General features: G+C 38.7%; 1 protein-coding gene and 1 pseudogene across 2 annotated transcripts in view; one reads left to right on the top strand and one right to left on the bottom strand.

Annotated features, from left to right (window-relative positions):
* The window catches only part of LOC118627853 (L-lactate dehydrogenase C chain), a 35,798-nt gene extending 17,500 nt beyond the window's left edge, over window positions 1-18,298 (top strand). For both annotated transcript variants that reach the window (XM_036258306.1, XM_036258305.1), the window contains exons 4-8: window positions 40-213; window positions 6,159-6,332; window positions 9,567-9,684; window positions 16,080-16,203; window positions 18,025-18,298. In XM_036258306.1, the coding sequence (XP_036114199.1) occupies window positions 40-213; window positions 6,159-6,332; window positions 9,567-9,684; window positions 16,080-16,203; window positions 18,025-18,189 (755 nt within the window). In that variant the 3' untranslated portion in view covers window positions 18,190-18,298. The remainder of the gene's footprint in view (window positions 1-39; window positions 214-6,158; window positions 6,333-9,566; window positions 9,685-16,079; window positions 16,204-18,024) is intronic.
* LOC118627730 lies at window positions 17,171-17,950 on the bottom strand (annotated as a pseudogene).
* Window positions 18,299-18,333: the final 35 nt, after the last annotated feature.

Raw genomic sequence — 18,333 nt, forward strand, 5'->3', positions numbered from 1 at the left:
CTATCTTGATCCAAATATTGCCTTTTGTTTCCCTTTTAGATTGCCGTGTATCTGCAAACTCCAAATTAATTATTGTCACAGCAGGTGTACGGCAACAGGAAGGAGAAAGTCGTCTTTCCCTTGTTCAACGTAATGTGAATATCATGAAAACAGTCATTCCTGTCCTAGTCCATCATAGTCCTGACTGTAAGATACTTGTTGTCTCCAATCCAGGTGAGTCTTTTCTCTTTAGCTGCATAAGGATGGTCTTTCCAGACCATTGCTTTTTTTAAAAAAAAATATGGATTTTTAAATTGAGTTTTTAGAGAGGGAAGAAGGGAGAGAGAGAGAGAGAAACATGGATGTGAGAGAGAAACATCCATTGGCTGCCTCCTGCACACCCCCTACTGGGGATTGAGCTCGCAACCCAAGCATGTGCCTTGATAGGGGATCGAACTGGGGACCTCTCTGTCCAAGGGACAATGCTCAACCTACTGAGTCACACCAGCTGGGCCCATTCCTTTAAAAATAAACAACATAACTTTATTGAGGTAAAATTTGTATATAATAAACTATACCCATTCAAAGTATACAGTACAATGAGTTTTTTTCCAGCTGTTTTGAAATATAATTGCCACATATCATGCAAGTTTAAGGTGCACAGTGTGATTTGATATGGTTACATACTGAAAAACAATTACCACAGTAGGGTTAGTTAATACTTCTATCACCTCACATACAGTCATTCCTTGGTATTCTCAGGGGATTTGGTACCACTGTGGATACCAAAATTCTTGGATGGTCAAGTCCCCTATATAAAATGGAGTAGTAGTTGCATATAACCTTATATCCTTCAACTTTACTGAGTGCATATAGACTACAGAAGGATATGCCTACATATTACTTCATTTGTGTATAATCAACATAGTGCTAGTGCTCAGTGCACGTCAAATTCAAGTTTTGCTTTTTGGAACTTTCTGGAATTTTTTTCCAAATATTTTTTATCTGCATTTGGTTGGTTGAATATGCAAATGTGAAACCTGTAGATATGGAAGTCTGATTGTAATTACCATTTCTTTATTGTGGTGAGAACATTTAAGATTTACTGTCTTAGCAACCTATATATATTATTGTTAACTATAGTCACTGGTGCTGTATGTTAGATCCCAGAATGTACTAATTTTTATCTGGAAGTTTAAGTTTATCTTTTAACCAACATCTCATTATTCCCCCTTTCCCAACCCTATTGCACTCTGTTTCTATGAGTTATTCCACATATAAGTGACACTATACAATACTTGTCTTTCTCTGTCAGACTTATTTTACTTAGCATAATGCCTTCAAGTTCCATCCATGTTGTCACAAATAGCAGGATTTTTTTCTTTCTTGTAGCCATATATTCCATTGTATATGTATATACCACATATTCTTTTTTAAAATTTTTTTTATCTTTATTGTAGAAAGTATTACAGATGTTTCCCCCTTTTTTCCCCATTGACCCCCTCCTCCCCACTGCACCCTCCTCTTTGCCTTCCCCACATATATTATTTATTCATTCATCCATAGACAGACACCTAGGTTGTTTTCATATCTTAGCTATTGTGAATAATGTATACACAGAAGTGGGATTGCTGGATCATATGGTAGTTCTATTTTTAATTTCTTTTTTTCCTTTATTGATTTTTAGAGATAGAGGAAGGGAGAGGGAGAGAGAGATTGATGAGAGAGAACATCGATTGGCCGCCTCATGTATGCCCCCCAATGGGGATTTGGCCCACAACCTGGTGGCCTCTTGGTGCATGGGTCAATGCTCAACCACTGAGCCACACTGGCCAGGCTTAGCTATTCTTTTTTTAAATATGTTTTTATTGATGTTTTTTAGAGAGAGATAGAAACATCGATGAGAGAGAAACATTGATCGGCTGCCTCCTGCACACCTCCTACTGGGGATCGAGCCCAAAACCTGGGCATATACCCTGACCAGAATTGAACCAGGACCTCTCAGTCCATGGGATGATGCTCAATCCACTAAGTCACACCAGCTGGGCTGATTTTAACTCTTCTAATGGATGTGAAGTGATATTTTATTGTGGTTTTAATATGCATTTCCCTAGTGGCTAATGATATTGAACATCTTTTCAATGCTTTTTGGCTATTTTCATATTTTCTTTGAAGAAACATCTATCCATGTTCTTTACTTATTTTTAAATTGTGTTGTTTGTATTTTGGTTGTTGAGAAATAGAGTTCTTTGTATATTCTGGATATAAGACTCTTACCAGATATATGATTTACAAATATATTCTGTATATTATCTTTTCTCTCTCTTGATAGTATACTTTGATCCACAAAAATGTTTAATTTTAATAAAGTCCAATTTATCTATTTAAAAGCCTTTTGTTGTGATTTTGGTGTCACACCTAAAAAATCATTGCCAAATCCCAAGTCATGAAGATTTACCCCCATATTTTTAGCTCTTATAATTAGGTCTTAGATCCATTTTGAATTAACTTTGTCCATGGTGTGAGGTAAGGGGCAAGCTTCATTCTTTTGCATGTAGACATCCAGTTTTTTCAACAACATTTGTACAGAGATTACTCTTTTCCCAATGAATGGTCATAGCACCCTGGTCTAAAATCTATTGACCATAGATGAGTGAGTTTATTTCTGGACTCTCAATTCTATTTCATTTATTGATATGTCTGGCCTTATTCCAATATCATTCTGTTTTGCTTATTGTAGCTCTAGTGTAAGTTTTGAAATCAGGAAATATGATTCTTCCTTCATTTTTCTTCTTTTTTTAATCCTCAACTGAGGATATTTTTTTTTCTTTTTTAAATTAATTTATTTTTGTTATAGATGTTTCTCCTTTTTCCCCCATTGACACCCTCTCACAATCCCCCCCCTCGCCCTGTCCCCAGCATTGTTGTCTTTGTCCATGGTTACGCATACATGCATATGGATATTTTTCTATTTATCATCAGATAGATTGGGAGGGAGGGAGAGAGAGAAACATTGATGTGAGAGAGAGACACCAACTGATTGCCTCCCACACGACCTGACCACGGCCAGGGACGAACTGCAACCAAGGTACCTGCCCTTGATAGTAATTGAACCTGCGACTCACTGGTCTGTGGGCCGATGCTCTAACCACTGAGCAAAACTGGCCAGGGCACATTTTTCTTCTTTTTCAAGACTGTTTTCACTATTTGGGCCCCTTTGTGATTTCAAATGCATTTTAGGATTGGCTTTTCCATTTCTGGGGGGAAAAAAGGCCTTTGGAATTTTATAGAAAATGAATAAATCTGTAAACCACTTTGGGGAGTATTGCCATCTTAACAATAGTAGTTTTTCTAATTCATGAACGTAGGATGTATTTTCATTTCTTTTGTCTTTAATTTTTTTCAGCAATGTCTTATACTTTTCAGTGTATAATTCTTTTTTTTTTTTTTTTTTTTTAATCCTCACCCGAGGACATTTCTCCATTTTTTTGTACAGACAGAGTGGGAGGGAGAGAGAGGAAGAGAGAGAGAGAGAGAGAAACATCATCGTGAAAGGGACACATCGAGTGGCTGCCACCCGCACGACCAACCAGGGCCGGGGACAAACTGCAACCGAGGTACGTGCCCTTAGCGGGAACCGAACCCGGGTCTCTCCGGACCGCAGGCCGACGCTCTAACCGCTGAGCCAAACCGGCCAGGGCCAGTGTATAATTCTTGCATTTCTTTTGATAAGTTTATTCTACATATTCTTTTTTATTCTACTGTAAACTTTGTTTTTTAATTTTCCATTTTGGATTGTTCATTGCTAGTTTATAGAAATATAGCTGGTTTTTGGGTATTGATCTTATATCCTTCAACTTTACTGAGTTAATTTATTACCTCTAATAGTTGTTTTTTTCTGTGTGTTTGTGGATTTTTTAGGATTGTCTATATATAGGGTCATGTTGTCTTCAAATAGTAATTGACTACTTCCTTACCAATTTGGATGCCTTTGATTTCTTTTTCTTGCCTAATTGCAAGTAGCTCACTTTAGATTAAAAAACACAAATAAGCCCTGGCTGGTTTGCCTCAGTGGTTAGAACATCGGCCTGAGGACTGAAGGGTCTCGGGTTCGATTTCCGGTCAAGAGCAAGTACCTGGGTTGCACGTTCGATCCCTGGCCCCCTTCAGGTTTGTGCGGGAGGCAACCAGTTGATATGTTTTTCTCACATCAATGTTTCCCTCTCCCCTTTTTCTACTCTGTCTAAAAAAATCAATGAAAAAATATCCTTGGGTGAGGATTAGCAAAAACAAACACACAGGTTGAAAGTAGAAGAGTGGAAAAAGATATTTCAAACACACAGGAATGCACAGATAACTGAAGTGGCTATACTGATATCAGAGGAATTGTACTTGAACACAAAAATCATTTTTATAGCTATTTATTTATTTTCCATCACCATTTATCCCCCATATACCCTCTTCCATGTGCCATGACCACAAATCAAATTGGTGATTTCCTGGTGCATATGGGTGAACACTCGACCACTAAGCCTCACTGGCTGGCTAATTTCATTTTTTTTGCATGTATTTGGCCTATTTTCCCAACACCATTTATTGAATAGACTATCTTTATTCCATTGTATGTTTTTCCCCTCTTTGTCAAATAGTAATTAACTATAAATGTGTGGGTTTATACAAAAATTATTAATAAAAGGGCTTGCTGTTACAGCAGAAATGTTGTGGAAATCTGTCAGACATCCATGCGTGCACACGCTAAGGTTCTATGGTTCAGAACCTGGATCAGACAACTTGGGCTGTGCCTGAAGTCGTTTGCTGTAGTTTGTTAGCATGAACAATCAGTAAACACCCAACCATGATTTTAAAAAAATCAGCCCAGCCCGTGTAGTCAGTGGTTGAGCATTGACCCATACACAAAGAGGTTGCTGGTTCAATTCCCAGTCAGGGCACATGCCCAGGTTGTGGGCCAAGTCCCCAGTTGGGGGACATGCTGGAGGTGACCAATCAATGTTCTCTTTCTTTTTTTTTTTTTATCCTCACCTGAGCGGGAGGAAGAGAGGGAGGAAAGAGAGAGAGAAATATCGATGTGAGAGAGACACATCGACTGGTTGCCACCCACATGACCCCGGCCGGGCCAGGGACAAACTACAACTGAGGTGCATTCCCTTAGTGGGAACCGAACCTGGGTTTCGCTGGTCCGTGGGCCGATGCTGTAACCGCTGAGCCAAACTGGCCAGGGCTCGATATTCTCTTTCATTGATGTTTCTATCCCTCTCTCCCTCTCCATTCCCCTCTCTCTAAAAACTATTAAAGAAAAAAATTTTTAATAAAATAAAAAAGAATTTTTTAGTAAACTATGCATAGAAAAAAATCTTCAACCTGGTAAAAGGTATTTATGAAAAACCCACAGCTAGCATCATACTCAATGGTGAAGGATTGAAAGGTTTCTTCCTGCTAATATGAAAATTGTATAAACCAAAGTCTTCCCTCCCAGGTTTTTTGTTGTTGCCGATGCTTGTTGTAGTTGTCATTTGTTTATTTCATGACTTGTGAACTGATTTTGCAAAGTCTGTATTCTTTGTTGTGTGTGGCCCCAGACGTCTTTTATCTGTTTGTTTTGTGATCAGCTAATGATTGGACAGAATTTTCTTTAAATGTGGAACCAAAAAATATCTCCCAGTCTTTGTTGAAGGGGCTGTGTACATGTTGGGGCATGCCTTCAACCCTCAGCTAGCCAGGTTACAGCTGTGCGGTATACTTCCTGCTTGCACAGAGCCTCATGATCAGACAGAGCTTAAGCTTAAGATCTTCTCGTGTTTTTCCTGAGCACGCACACACCTGCATACCGCCCTGAGTGTACATGTGGCCTTGTTCTAGGTAGGAAATGCTGATAGCTTAGATGAGACTGTGGCGATGGAGAGGAAAAAATCTAGGCAATCTTAAGGAGGTAGAATTAACTGACTATTAAATATACAGATAGACACATACATTATCTTAAAAGAGAATTTTTAAAAAATCTGACAGTGAATAATTTAACCTTTTAAAACCTATATGAGAGATTAGGAATATCTCCTTGTTGAATTCTGTAATAAATCTGTATTTATCAATCTATTCAGAAAAGCGAATTGTAAAAAGAAGTTACTGTAAATCTTCTTCTAACAAGAAATTGTTCTCCCTAGTGGATATTTTGACATATGTGGTCTGGAAGCTAAGTGGTTTACCTGCCACTCGTGTAATTGGAAGTGGTTGTAATCTAGACTCTGCCCGTTTCCGTTATCTAATTGGAGACAAGTTGGGTGTCCATCCCACTAGTTGCCATGGTTGGATCATTGGAGAACATGGTGATTCTAGTGGTAAGTATGAGCCCATTTTCATTATGTAATCACACTTCTTATCTATAAGGATGTTTTTCTTTTTTTTCTTTCTTTTTTTGTTAATCCTCACCTGAGGATATTTTTGCATTAGTTTTTAGATAGAGTGTTAGAGAGGGAGAGGGATAGGGTGAGGGAGGAGAGGGAGGAGAAAGAGAAGGAGAGGGAGGAGAAAACATTGGTGTGAGAGAGAGACATTGATTGATTGCCGACTCCAGCAGGGGCCAGAGATTGAACCTGAGACTCCTGGGTTTGTGGGCTGACTCTCTAACTGCTGAGCCAAACCAGCCAGGGCAATGCTTATTTTCTTTTTTAAGTTTTTATTGACTTTTTCGAGAGAGATAGATAGAAACATCAATGTGGCTGTTTCCTGCACAACCCCACTGGGGATTGGCCCGCAACTGGGCATGTGCCCTGACCAGGAATCGAACCTGGACCTCTCAGTCCATGGGACAATGCTCAAACCACTAAGCCACACAAGTGGGGCAATGCTTAGTTTTTTAAAAGTCTATTAAAACAATTTTTTTTCTTTATTGATTTTAGAAAGGGAGGAAGGGAGAGGAGAGAGAGAGAGAGAGAGAAACATCAGTGAGAGAGAACATCAATTGGCCGCCTCCTGCATGACCCCCACTGGGGGTTTGGCCCATGTACCCAGACTGGGAATTGAACCAGCAACCTCTTGGTGTATGGGTCGATGTCAATCACTGAGCCACATCGGCCGGGCATAAAGTCTATTTTTTGTGATATTAATATAGCTGTGTAACTTTTGTTTTATTGTTATTTCCCTGGTGTATCTTACCATTTTCTATTCCTTTACTTTGTCTTTTGCATCACTGATTTAGTTACCACTCATTAAATTATGTATATAGCTGTTTTAAAAGTCAATGAGTTGTTTCTCTTATCTGGAGCACTTTTATTTATTGTTATTTTTTAAACAGCATTATTAAGGTATTATTTATATAGCATAAAATTCACCCATTTAAAGTGTATAATTTACTGGTATTTAGTATATTCACGGAGTTGTGCAATCATCTCCACAATCTAATTATTTAACATTTTTATCACCCCAGAAAGAAACTTGAACTCCTGAACTCACCCGTACCCTAGCCCCAGGCAACCACTAATTTACTTTCTGACTCTATAGATTTGTTTTATTCCAGACTTTTCATATAAATAAATTTATATAACATGTGATTTAAACTGTTGCTTAGGCCACACCAACTTCTTTCTTTTCTGAACTTAAATATTTAAGCTCTGCAGAACAATTAGAACTTTATACTTCTTACAGTGTTCTCTAATTGTGTCATATGTGTGAATCTTCTTTCCACAATGACAATATACCCATTAAGAATAGGTACCATTCATTCAGCGATTCATTTGTTTAGTCAAAATATTTAATGAGCCCTTCTTCTTTTTTTCCTTACAAGGGTCATGTTAAAATAAATACTTTTGATTTTGACTTAGACAAATACTTAATTTGACTTGATGGCTTGTGTTACTGTCTTAACTCAGCTCTTCCTCCTGAAAGTCTTTTTTTTAATCCTCACGGGAGGATACTTTTGCATTTATCCTCAGATAGAGCAGGAAGGAGAGAGGGAGGAAGAGAGAGATAAACATCAATGCGAGAGAGACACATCAAGTGGCTGCCACTCACACGATCCCAACCAGAGCTGGGGACAAACTGCAACCAAGATACGTGCCCTCAGCGGGAACCGAACCCGGGTATCTCTGGTTCGCGGGTCAACACTCTAACCACTGAGACAGATTGGCCAGGGTCTTCCTGAAAGTCTTTAAAAATAATTTTCTTAGTTACGTTTCAATTTCTCACATTTTTTTTTTTTTTTTATCCTCACCCGAGGACATTTTTCCATTTTTTGTTCAGATAGAGTGGGAGGGAGAGAGAGGAACAGAGAGAGAGAGAGAGAAACATCGATGTGAAAGGAACACATTGAGTGGCTGCCACCCGCACGACCGACCAGGGCCGGGGACAAACTGCAACCGAGGTACGCGCCCTTAGCGGGAACTGAACCCGGGTCTCTCAGGACCGCAGGCCGATGCTCTAACCGCTGAGCCAAACTAGCCAGGGCTTCAATTTCTCACATTTAATATTACATTATTTTATTTGAAAACAAAGCCGTATATTCTGATTGGTATTAATTTGAATATATTTAGTATTCTATTCAGCAAGATTTTCTTTTGTTTGTTTTTTTTTCTGTTGAATTGATTAAGCTTTCTTAAATTTCCATCATTACTTTGGATTGTACACTCACTTTATTAAGTGGTTACCTATAAATTTTTAGCATCCATACTTTACCTCAAAGTAATTAGTGTTTTCATTCTTCTTTGGAACAATACAAAGATCTTGGAATGCTTTAAGTTTAATCATCCTCTTTCTGTCATATATGCAATTATTAGCCACTTTTATGGTTCATCCTGTTTTTATATCCCCCAAACTAATTATTATTTGAGTAGTTAATACTATTATTTTGATTTATAAACATGTTTGCCAATTTTATTGCTTGTCTGTATTTTCTGCATCTAACTCCTTTACTTTTTTTTTTCCTGAGGCATATATAATCTGCCAGTATTGTTTATGTAAAGGTGTTTTAGCTTCACTCATTCTTTTCTTTTAAGTTTAAAAAAGTTTTTATTTATTGATTTGAGAGAGAGATTGAGATTGATTGATCAGTTTGTTGTTCCACTTACTTATGCATTCATTGGTTGATTCTTGTATGTGCCTTGACTGGGGATCAAACCTGCACACTTGGTGTATCAGGACGATGCTCTAAGCAACTGAGCTACTTGGCCAGGGCAGCTTCAATTTATTCTTGAATGACAGTTTAATTGGATATGAGATTCTAGATCAACAGTTATTCCCCCTCAGCTCTTTGTTACTGTTGAGAAATATGGCATTAATTTGTTGCTCTTTTCCCTCTTTGCCTGTAATATTTTATCTTTTTAACCATTCTTTTCTTTGTGGATTCTGTAATGTAACTTCCTTTAAAATGCTTCCTATATCACATAATTATAAATAAATTCTACCACGTATTTTTCTAACATAATTTTATTTTTTACATCTCCCTTTTTTGTCTATTTGAAACTTATTTTTATATATGGCATAAGGTAGTAATTTAAGTTTATAAAAAAAATTAGTAAATTAAAACAACTGATGCAATACTAGTAAGATGAGCTCATTCTGAGATACATTTCTTTCAGTGCCCTTATGGAGTGGGGTGAATGTTGCTGGTGTTACTCTGCAGAGTCTAAACCCTAAATTAGGAACTGATTCAGACCAGGAGCAATGGAAAAATATCCATCGACAAGTTGTTGAGAGGTAAAGTACTCATTAAGTTTCTTAATGTATTAATAATCAGTCGTAAGAACAAATATCACAAAAAAACCCATATAGTTCTTTGTGTTTTGTGACATAAATAATTTTAACCTATGAAAATCCTTGAATTCAGACTTATATTATGCATAGTTATTTGGAGGGCATTTTTCACAAAGAAAATGTACTTCACAAGAACTCCTATGTTTGAGGATAATTTAGCAATTAATTATGAGCATGGACTTTGGAACCAGGTTGCCAGGTTTGAAACCTGGGTTCATTATTTATTAGTGGTGTGACTATGGAAGTTATTTAAAATTTCAAACGCTCAGTTTCCAAGTTTTAAAAATGGGGATAATAATAGAGCCCACCTTAGAGGGCTGTTATGAAGAATAAATGAGTTAGTACATGTAAAATGCTTAGAATAGCACCTAGAACTTGTGTTCATCAAATGACTTGATGAAAAGAAACAAAAAAAACAAGCCAATGCAGATGACTAGAAGTTAACTAGGTCTACTTATAAATGATATGTCTGACTGTGTAAATCAGCCTTAACAACACACATAATTTTCCTTTATGCTTTAGTCAGGTTACATATTAATAAAAGTTATAGAACCTAAACCTAACTCCTCTTTCATCTGGTCATCATTTGTTTGTTATCTGTATCTATATGTCTGTTTCTGTTTTGTTTGTTCATTTATTTTGTTCTTTAGATTCCAGGTATAAGTAAAAGCATAAAGTATTTATCTTTCTCTATATGACTTCTTTTACTTAGCTTGATACCCTCTAGGTCCAGCAGTGTTGTCACAAATGGTGAGATTTAATTCTTTCTTGTATATATGTACCAAATCTTTTTTATCCATTTGTCTATTGATGGACACTTAGGTTGTTTCCATATCTTGGCTATTATAAACAATGCTGCAGTGACTATGTGAATGCATATATCTTTTCAAATTAGTGTTTTGGATTTTTTTTTGGCTAAATACTCAGAAGCGGAACTGCTGGGTCATAAGGTAGTTCCCTTTTTAATTTTTTGAGGAACCCCCCTACTGTTTTACATAGTGGCTGTACCAATTTTCATTCCCACCAGCAGTGCAACAGGGTTTTCTTTTTTCCAGGTCCTCTCCAGCACTTACTTGTTGATTTATTGATAGCTATTCTGACAAGCATGAGGTGATAATCTCATTGTGGTTTCAATTTGCATTTCTTCTTTTTTTAATTCTCACCCGAGGATATTTTTCCATTTGTTTTCAGATACAGTGGGAAGGAGGGGTAGAGAGAGAGAGAAACACTAATGTGAGAGACAACATCGACTGGTTGCCTCCTGCATGACCCAGACCACCACCAGGGACAAATTGCAACGGATGTACATGCCCTTGACTGGAATCAAACCCAGGACTCTTTGGTCCGAGGGCCGACACTCTTAACCGTTGAGCCAAACTGGCTAGAGCTCATTTGCATTTCTATCATGATTAGTGATGTTTCCCAATAGTTTTTAAATTTTTAAAAATATTTTGGTTAATTCTCACTCAAGGATATTTTTCTATTGATTTTTTTAGATAGAGTGGAAGGGAGGGAGGGAGGGAGAGAGAGAGGAAGAGAGAGAGAGAGAGAGAGAGAGAGAGAGAGGAAGAGAGAGAGAGAGAAACATCGATGTGAGAAAGACACATCAATTGGCTGCCTCTCGCAGATCCCCAACCAGGGGTGGAGATCGAACCTGCATCCCAGGTATGTGCCCTTGACCAGGAATTAAACCCAAAGCCCTTTGGTCTGCAGGACAATGCTCTAACTGCTGAGCCAAACTGGCCAGGGCCCCAGTAGTTTTTAATATAGTTCTTATTACATAGCCCTCAGGATCTGTGTGCTTACTTCCAGTTTTCTAGTCCTGGTGCAATGCACAAATCAAGGATTACATACCATATAGTGCTGATAACCTAGTTCTATTAGGGTTAATATTCAACATTTTAACTAATTTATGTATTTTTTTTTCAATTTTTTATTTTGATAGAATACACAAAATTTACCATCTTTAACCATTTTAAGTTTATAATTCAGTGGTATTAAAATCATTTGTATTGCTGTGTAACCATCACCACCATCTATTTCATATCTCTTTCATCTTGAAAACTAAGACAATCAATCTCATTCCTCCCTCTCTCTCCAGGCCCTGCCAACCAATATTCTGCTTTCTATCTCTATGATTTTTGACTACTGTAAGTCTCTTATATAAGTAGATTTATACAGTATTTGTCTTTTTTTGTGACTGGCTTATTTCACTTAGCTGATTCATTCTTCTGCCTGCTCAAATCTGCCTTTGAATCTCTCTAGTGAATTTTTTGTTTCCGTTACAGTCATGCATTGCTTAACAATGAGAATACATTCTGACAAATGCATAATTGTACCACAGTGAATATTAGTTCCTTTTTAATTTGAAACACTGTTGCTATAAGGCAGCGATTTTCAACCCTTTTCATTTCATGGCACACATACACTAATCACTAAAACTCTCTAGCACAACACAGGTATAATTTTGATTCATTCACACTGGACTATTGTTGTGTTAGCTGTTGTCATTTTTTTATTTGACAGTCTAAAGGAAAAGAGATCAGTGCCCTGACTAAATAGTTAGATATTACATGCTTTAAAAATTCATGTGGCACACCAGATGAAAAATGATTAAGATGACATTTCCCACTGAAGTCCTTTGTGGTTTGAATACCAAATACCATAACACATTGTAGATCAGTACTCATTCTAGTTAGTCCTCTCAACAACACAGTGTTCAAAATTAAATTATTTACCCTTTGGTTACTTAGCAGAGGATCTATAATAATTTAAAAATACTCAGCCCTGGCCAGTTTGGCTCAGCAGTTGGAGCGTCAGCCTGCGGACCAAAGAGTCATGGGTTTGATTCCAGCCCAGGGCATGTGCCTTGGTTGTGGTTTGGTGCCTGGCCCTGGTGGGGGGCGTGCAGGGGGCAACCAGTCTATGTGTCTCACTCACATTGATGTGTCTCTCCCTCTCCCTGCTCTTTCCACTCTGACTGAAGATAAATGGAAATAAGTATCCTTGGGTGAGTATTAAAAAAAAAAATCCTCAGCCCTGGCTGGTTTGGCTCAACAGTTAGAGCATTGATTGGCCTGTGGACCAAAGGGTCTTGAGTTCCATTCCAGGTCAAGGGCACCTACCTGGGTTGCAGGTTTGATCCCTGGCCCCAGTCGGGGTTGTGCGGGAGGCAACCAGTCAATGTGTCTCTTTCACATGATGTTTCTCTCCCTCTCTGTCCCCTTCCCTCCCTTCCACTCTGTCTAAAAATCAATGGAAAAATATCCTCAGGAAAGGATTAACAACAACAACAAAAATCCTCAGAATACTGATAATATTTATCTAAAAACAACAGAACTCTTTGTTTTGTTTTTTAGTCCTCACCCAAGGATATTTTTCCACTGATTTTGAGATAGAGTGAAAGGGAGGAGAGAAAGAAAATTGATGAGAGAGACACATTAACTGGTTACCTCCCACAAGACCTGGACCTGGGCTAGGGATCAAACCTGCAACCGAGGTACATGCCCTTGACCGGGAATCACACCCTCAACCTTTTGGTCTGTGGGCCAGTGCTCTAACCGCTTAACCATACTGGCCAGGCTAACTCAACTCTTTTATATTCTAGTCTTTGATTTTCCAGTAGTTGTCCACCAATTGCAGGGGGGTGACATCAGAATTTAATAGAATATCCTTCTAGGTTCCAATAGAACATTTAATGTATAACATGGATCAGTTTTTGGCTTAAAATACCGGTCTTAGAGCTGCTTGTTCTGTTTGCTCCCTTTAGCCTTCCTTTTACACCAGTTGTATTTTCATTAGGAGGGTTAATAACAACTAAAGGATTATGTTTGTAGCCATTTTTTTCTTAGCCCTCTTCTCTTCCTCAAGCCATTCTGTTAATTCCTGAGAGGGTAAATCTGTCATCTAGATTCCACTGATAAGATTTTTCTCCAGTTACCTACTGCAGAGCTTTCTTCAACTTACACACCACCAATTAACTATTCAGTAGGCATAATCTTCCTCCCTTTCCTTTTACTTACCCCACAGAGTCTTGGTCATATTGAGTTGAGAATCCGAAAACTAATCCTAATTTGACACCAACTGAGTGTCTGAAAGCTAATCCTAATTTGACACCAATCTGTCTAATAGTGCCCCTGGTTCTGGATTGACAGTCAAGTCCCAGCACACCACAGTGAGTACAGTCCAGGCTCAACTGTTATGTGCTGAGGTGGTCCATTTACACGTCGGTCTTATCTTTTGCAACCAAGTGTGTTACGTGTTGCCCTGGCACCTCGAAACTGTGTGTAGTGGTTGTAAAACAGCCTGATACGAATAATAATGCTGTACATTCTGTGTTTCCAGTCCTGGATCTTTTTCTCAAAACTGAATAAACTCTGCTATGTTAAAACCTCTTTGTCCTTTGAGTTAATCCAAACCTGAGACCACTGTTGGTGGCAATACAAAAATATAATACATATCGGAGAAAACAAGAATATTCAGGAAAGCACGGAGAAGATATCATCTTTAAGCCTGTCACTCAGAAATAATTACTGTTAATAATTTGGTGGATTAATGCATTCTAAAGTTACTATAAAAATGTATTATGTTTTTCACAAGCCCAAGATAAAAGAAATTACATAGTGTTTAAGACCGTGTTATTGTCCTTTGAAAATGTATCATGAACATTTTCTCATACTTTTATATATTATTGATTTAAAGATATATTCTTAGGAAAAATATGTGCACATGGCTTAAATTGTATACATTGTACCCTAGTAACAATTTTAAGTGGTTAGCAAGATGTATATACTAACTTTCAAGGTGATCAGATTCTATGTTTGGATATTTAAGCAATAGTACAAAACACACAATACAATATACAGATGATGTACTATAGAATTACACATCTGAAACGTATGTAATATTATTAACTAATGTTACCCCAATGAATTCAATAAAAAAGTAAGAAAAAAAACCAATAATACAAAAAGTTTAAAACTAGTTTTCATCTTAAGTGGCGTATATGCCCTAATACTCTGGCTTTATGATTAAAGTGAATAATGCACCACCATTATCCCCCCACCACCACACCACACTATCATACCACCAACAACCACCACCCACACCAAAACCAAGAAAAAAAAGTGAATAATGAAGTCTATGAGTGTAGTATAGAAACCTGTAGGGCTTATTTATAAATCATTTCTAGATGAAATCTCTGAGAAAAAAAATTTTTTTTTATCCTCACCCGAGGACATTTTTCCATCTTTTGTTCAGATAGAGTAGGAGGGAGAGAGAGGAAGAGAGAGAGAGAGAGAGAAACATCGATGTGAAGGGGTCACATAGAGTGGCTGCCTCCTGTACGACCCAACCACGGCTAGGGACAAACTGCAACCAAGTTACGTGCCCTTAGCGGGAACCGAACCTGGATCTCTCTGGACACTCTAACCACTGAGCCAAACCGGCCAGAGCTTTCTTTCTGTTTTTTTTTTTTTTTAATTTTATTTATTTATTTATTTTATTTTATTTTTGTTACAGATGTTTCTCTACCCCACTGACACCCTCCTTCCTATCACCCCCACCCCGTCCCCTGCTTTGTTGTCCATGTCCATTGGTTATGCATACATGCATATAAGTTCTGTGGTTTATCTCTTTCCTTCCCCCACCACCCTCTCTCCTGCGGGCTGTCAGTCTGTACCCTACTTCCATGTTTCTAGGTCTACCCTATTCCTCAGACTGTTATGTTCATTATATTCCATATATAAATGAGATAATGTGGTATTTGTCTTTTTCTGCTTGGCTTGTTTCACTTAGGATAATACTTTCCAGGTCCCTCCATGTCGTCTCAAAGGATAAGAGATCTTTCTTTCTTACAGCTGCATAGTACTCCGTTGTGTATATGTACCACAGCTTTTTTATCCATTCGTCTACTGATAGACACTTGGGCTACTTTCTTTCTTTCCTTTTTTTTTTTTTTTAATCCTCACCAGAGGACATTTTCCCATTTTTTGTACAGATAGAGTGGGAGGGAGAGAGAGGAAGAGAGAGAGAGGGAAACATCGATGTGAAAGGGACACATCGAGTGGCTGCCACCTGCACGACCAACCAGGGCCGGGGACAAACTGCAACCGAGGTACATGCCCTAAGCGGGAACCGAACCCGGGTCTCTCCAGACCGCAGGCGGACGCTCCAACCGCTGAGCCAAACCGGCTAGGGCTTTCTTTCTTTTTTTTTAAAGGAAATTTTAATGGAATGACTTTGACTTGTAGGTTGTTTCAAAATGGATGCTTGAAATATATTCTTTTCTCTAAGTTGACTTCTCATTAATTTGATTTTCTTACTTTCTACGACTGTAGTGCCTATCAAATTATCAAGCTGAAGGGGTACACCTCTTGGGCTATTGGCCTATCTGTGACAGATCTGGTAGGATCAATTTTGAGAAATCTTCGAAGAGTGCATCCAGTTTCCACTATGGTTAAGGTAGGCTCAAATTGATCTTTGTTTATTATCTTTAATATTTGTTGAGTTCTTACTATGTGCCAGGCATTTTACAAGATGTTGAGAATATAATGGTGAACAAAAGACAGAGACCCTGACCTCATAGAAGTTAATGAAAAAAATGGACTTAATTAAACAATTACAAAAGTAAATATATAATAACAAATTATGCCAAGTGCTATGATGAAAAACTAAAAAGTACTAAGAGTAAACAATCAGAGAATTTAACTACTCTGGGAAGGGGGCATAGGTGATGGTTAGGGAAGTCTCCCCAAAGAAGTAAAATGTGACCTAATCCAAGTAATAAGTAAGAGTTTATTTGAGAGGCAGGACTAATATTCCAAGCAGAGGGAACACTTGTGCAAGAGAATCTGAGGTAGAGGTAAGTTGAGGACACTTGAGGATCTGAAAGAAGGTCATTTGTTGAAATGCAGAGAGTGAAGGGAAGTGCATGGTGATGGCAGAAGCAAGCAGCGTCAGGCCACCGAAAGAAAGAGGATAGGCTGAGGGGGTGGCAGCAGGTCATGGTCAGCACGCAGGGCCAGGCTGGGTCCCAGGGCCAGGGCCCTTGTTTTCAGCCCACCCAGCAGCCCGCAAATGGCATGATGGGATGGACATGCATTCTTCAGTTCTAGTCGGAGAAGCCCCGTCTAGAAGGAAGAGAGACAGAGAAAGTAGAGGGAAACAAATTCCTGGAACACGGGCAGGGAAGCAGAGGGTTTCTTTCCCCAGCCACAGTGACCTTCTTCCTGATGCCACTCAACTCTGGAAGCTTGAGTTAAAAAACTTCACCTCTGTATAACTGAATGCTAGTTCCTGGTAACTGTTTATAATCAGACCTGGAGGAAGAGCAAGACCTTCCCATTGCCTCCCCCAACCCTAGACTCAACCCCAAGGGGTGGGGTAGGAAAGAGCAATGAGTGGTGAGAGATAGGGAGGTATGAGGCATCTACTGGGTCTTGTTATCTTCCAGGGATAGTAGGGAGGAGGCAGAGACTTGTTTATGGGCATGCAGGCATTGTGTGGGTTGTGCAGGTTTTAATCGACTTTCTGGCAGCTGCTTCTGCGACCTTGGATTCAGCTGCAGTAGAGGGAACGTTAGGGCTGTTGACCAGAGGTTCACTAGGCCCAGGATAGGGCAGTGGCCATGACTGCACCTATGCCATGGACCCTGTACATCATGGGAGGTTTAGGATAGAAGTCAGGTGGAGGCAGTGGATAGAAGTATCCAGGAGGGCAGGAGTACATTCCATTGACAACTGGTGGGGACCCTCGCTTGGCATGAGAAGAGTAACCATATCCATAGGTTCCATTGGAGGTTTCACCTCTGGAGACTTGAGGTGTCATTTGTAGCATCTGTTGTCCTAAACTCAGTGGTACTCCCTGGTGTAAAGGTTAATTTATACAAAACAGAGCCTTCTCAGCCACTTCCTGCTTCAGAATTCACTGTTCCCTTGATGTAGTTTATACCAAACACAGTTCTTTATCACATAAAATGACATCATGAAGGACTGCATGGCATCCTTTCCCTTAGACAGAAGGATGACCCAGTAAGGGGTAAAGTAGACAGTGCCTTTCTTGGTCCCTTAAAGGCCTCTGGCACATTGTTCATGTTACTGAACACAAGTTCCACATGGTCATAGGAAATTAGGATGCTCTTGGTATTGTCGTTGATCACTTAACTACCCTCTGAGTGATTCTTGTACTCTGTAGTCTCTCCAGTGTACTCTTATTCTGAAGCTCTCTTGCATAGCTGCTTTCCCATGTCAGGTTACTGAACAATAATCTAATTTTGCCTTTTAGGGCTTATATGGAATAAAAGAAGAAATCTTTCTCAGTGTCCCGTGTGTCTTGGGGCAAAGTGGTATCTCAGATGTTGTGAAAGTTAACTTGAATTCTAACGAGGAGGCCCTTTTTAAGAAGAGTGCAAGCACACTTTGGGATGTCCAAAAAGACCTGGTATTTTAAAGCCTTTTAATGTTGCACTGTCATAGAACAGAAGATAACAAACTGTATATTTTACATTTTGAAAGTATTTTCATCTGATTTGAAAAATACAAAAAAACATTGGAGATCTATAGCATACTTCCAGTCTCTCAAGGCTAGAAAAAG

The sequence above is a fragment of the Molossus molossus genome, unplaced genomic scaffold, assembly GCF_014108415.1.
Source record: "Molossus molossus isolate mMolMol1 unplaced genomic scaffold, mMolMol1.p scaffold_m16_p_13, whole genome shotgun sequence".
Taxonomy (NCBI): Eukaryota; Metazoa; Chordata; class Mammalia; order Chiroptera; family Molossidae; genus Molossus; species Molossus molossus.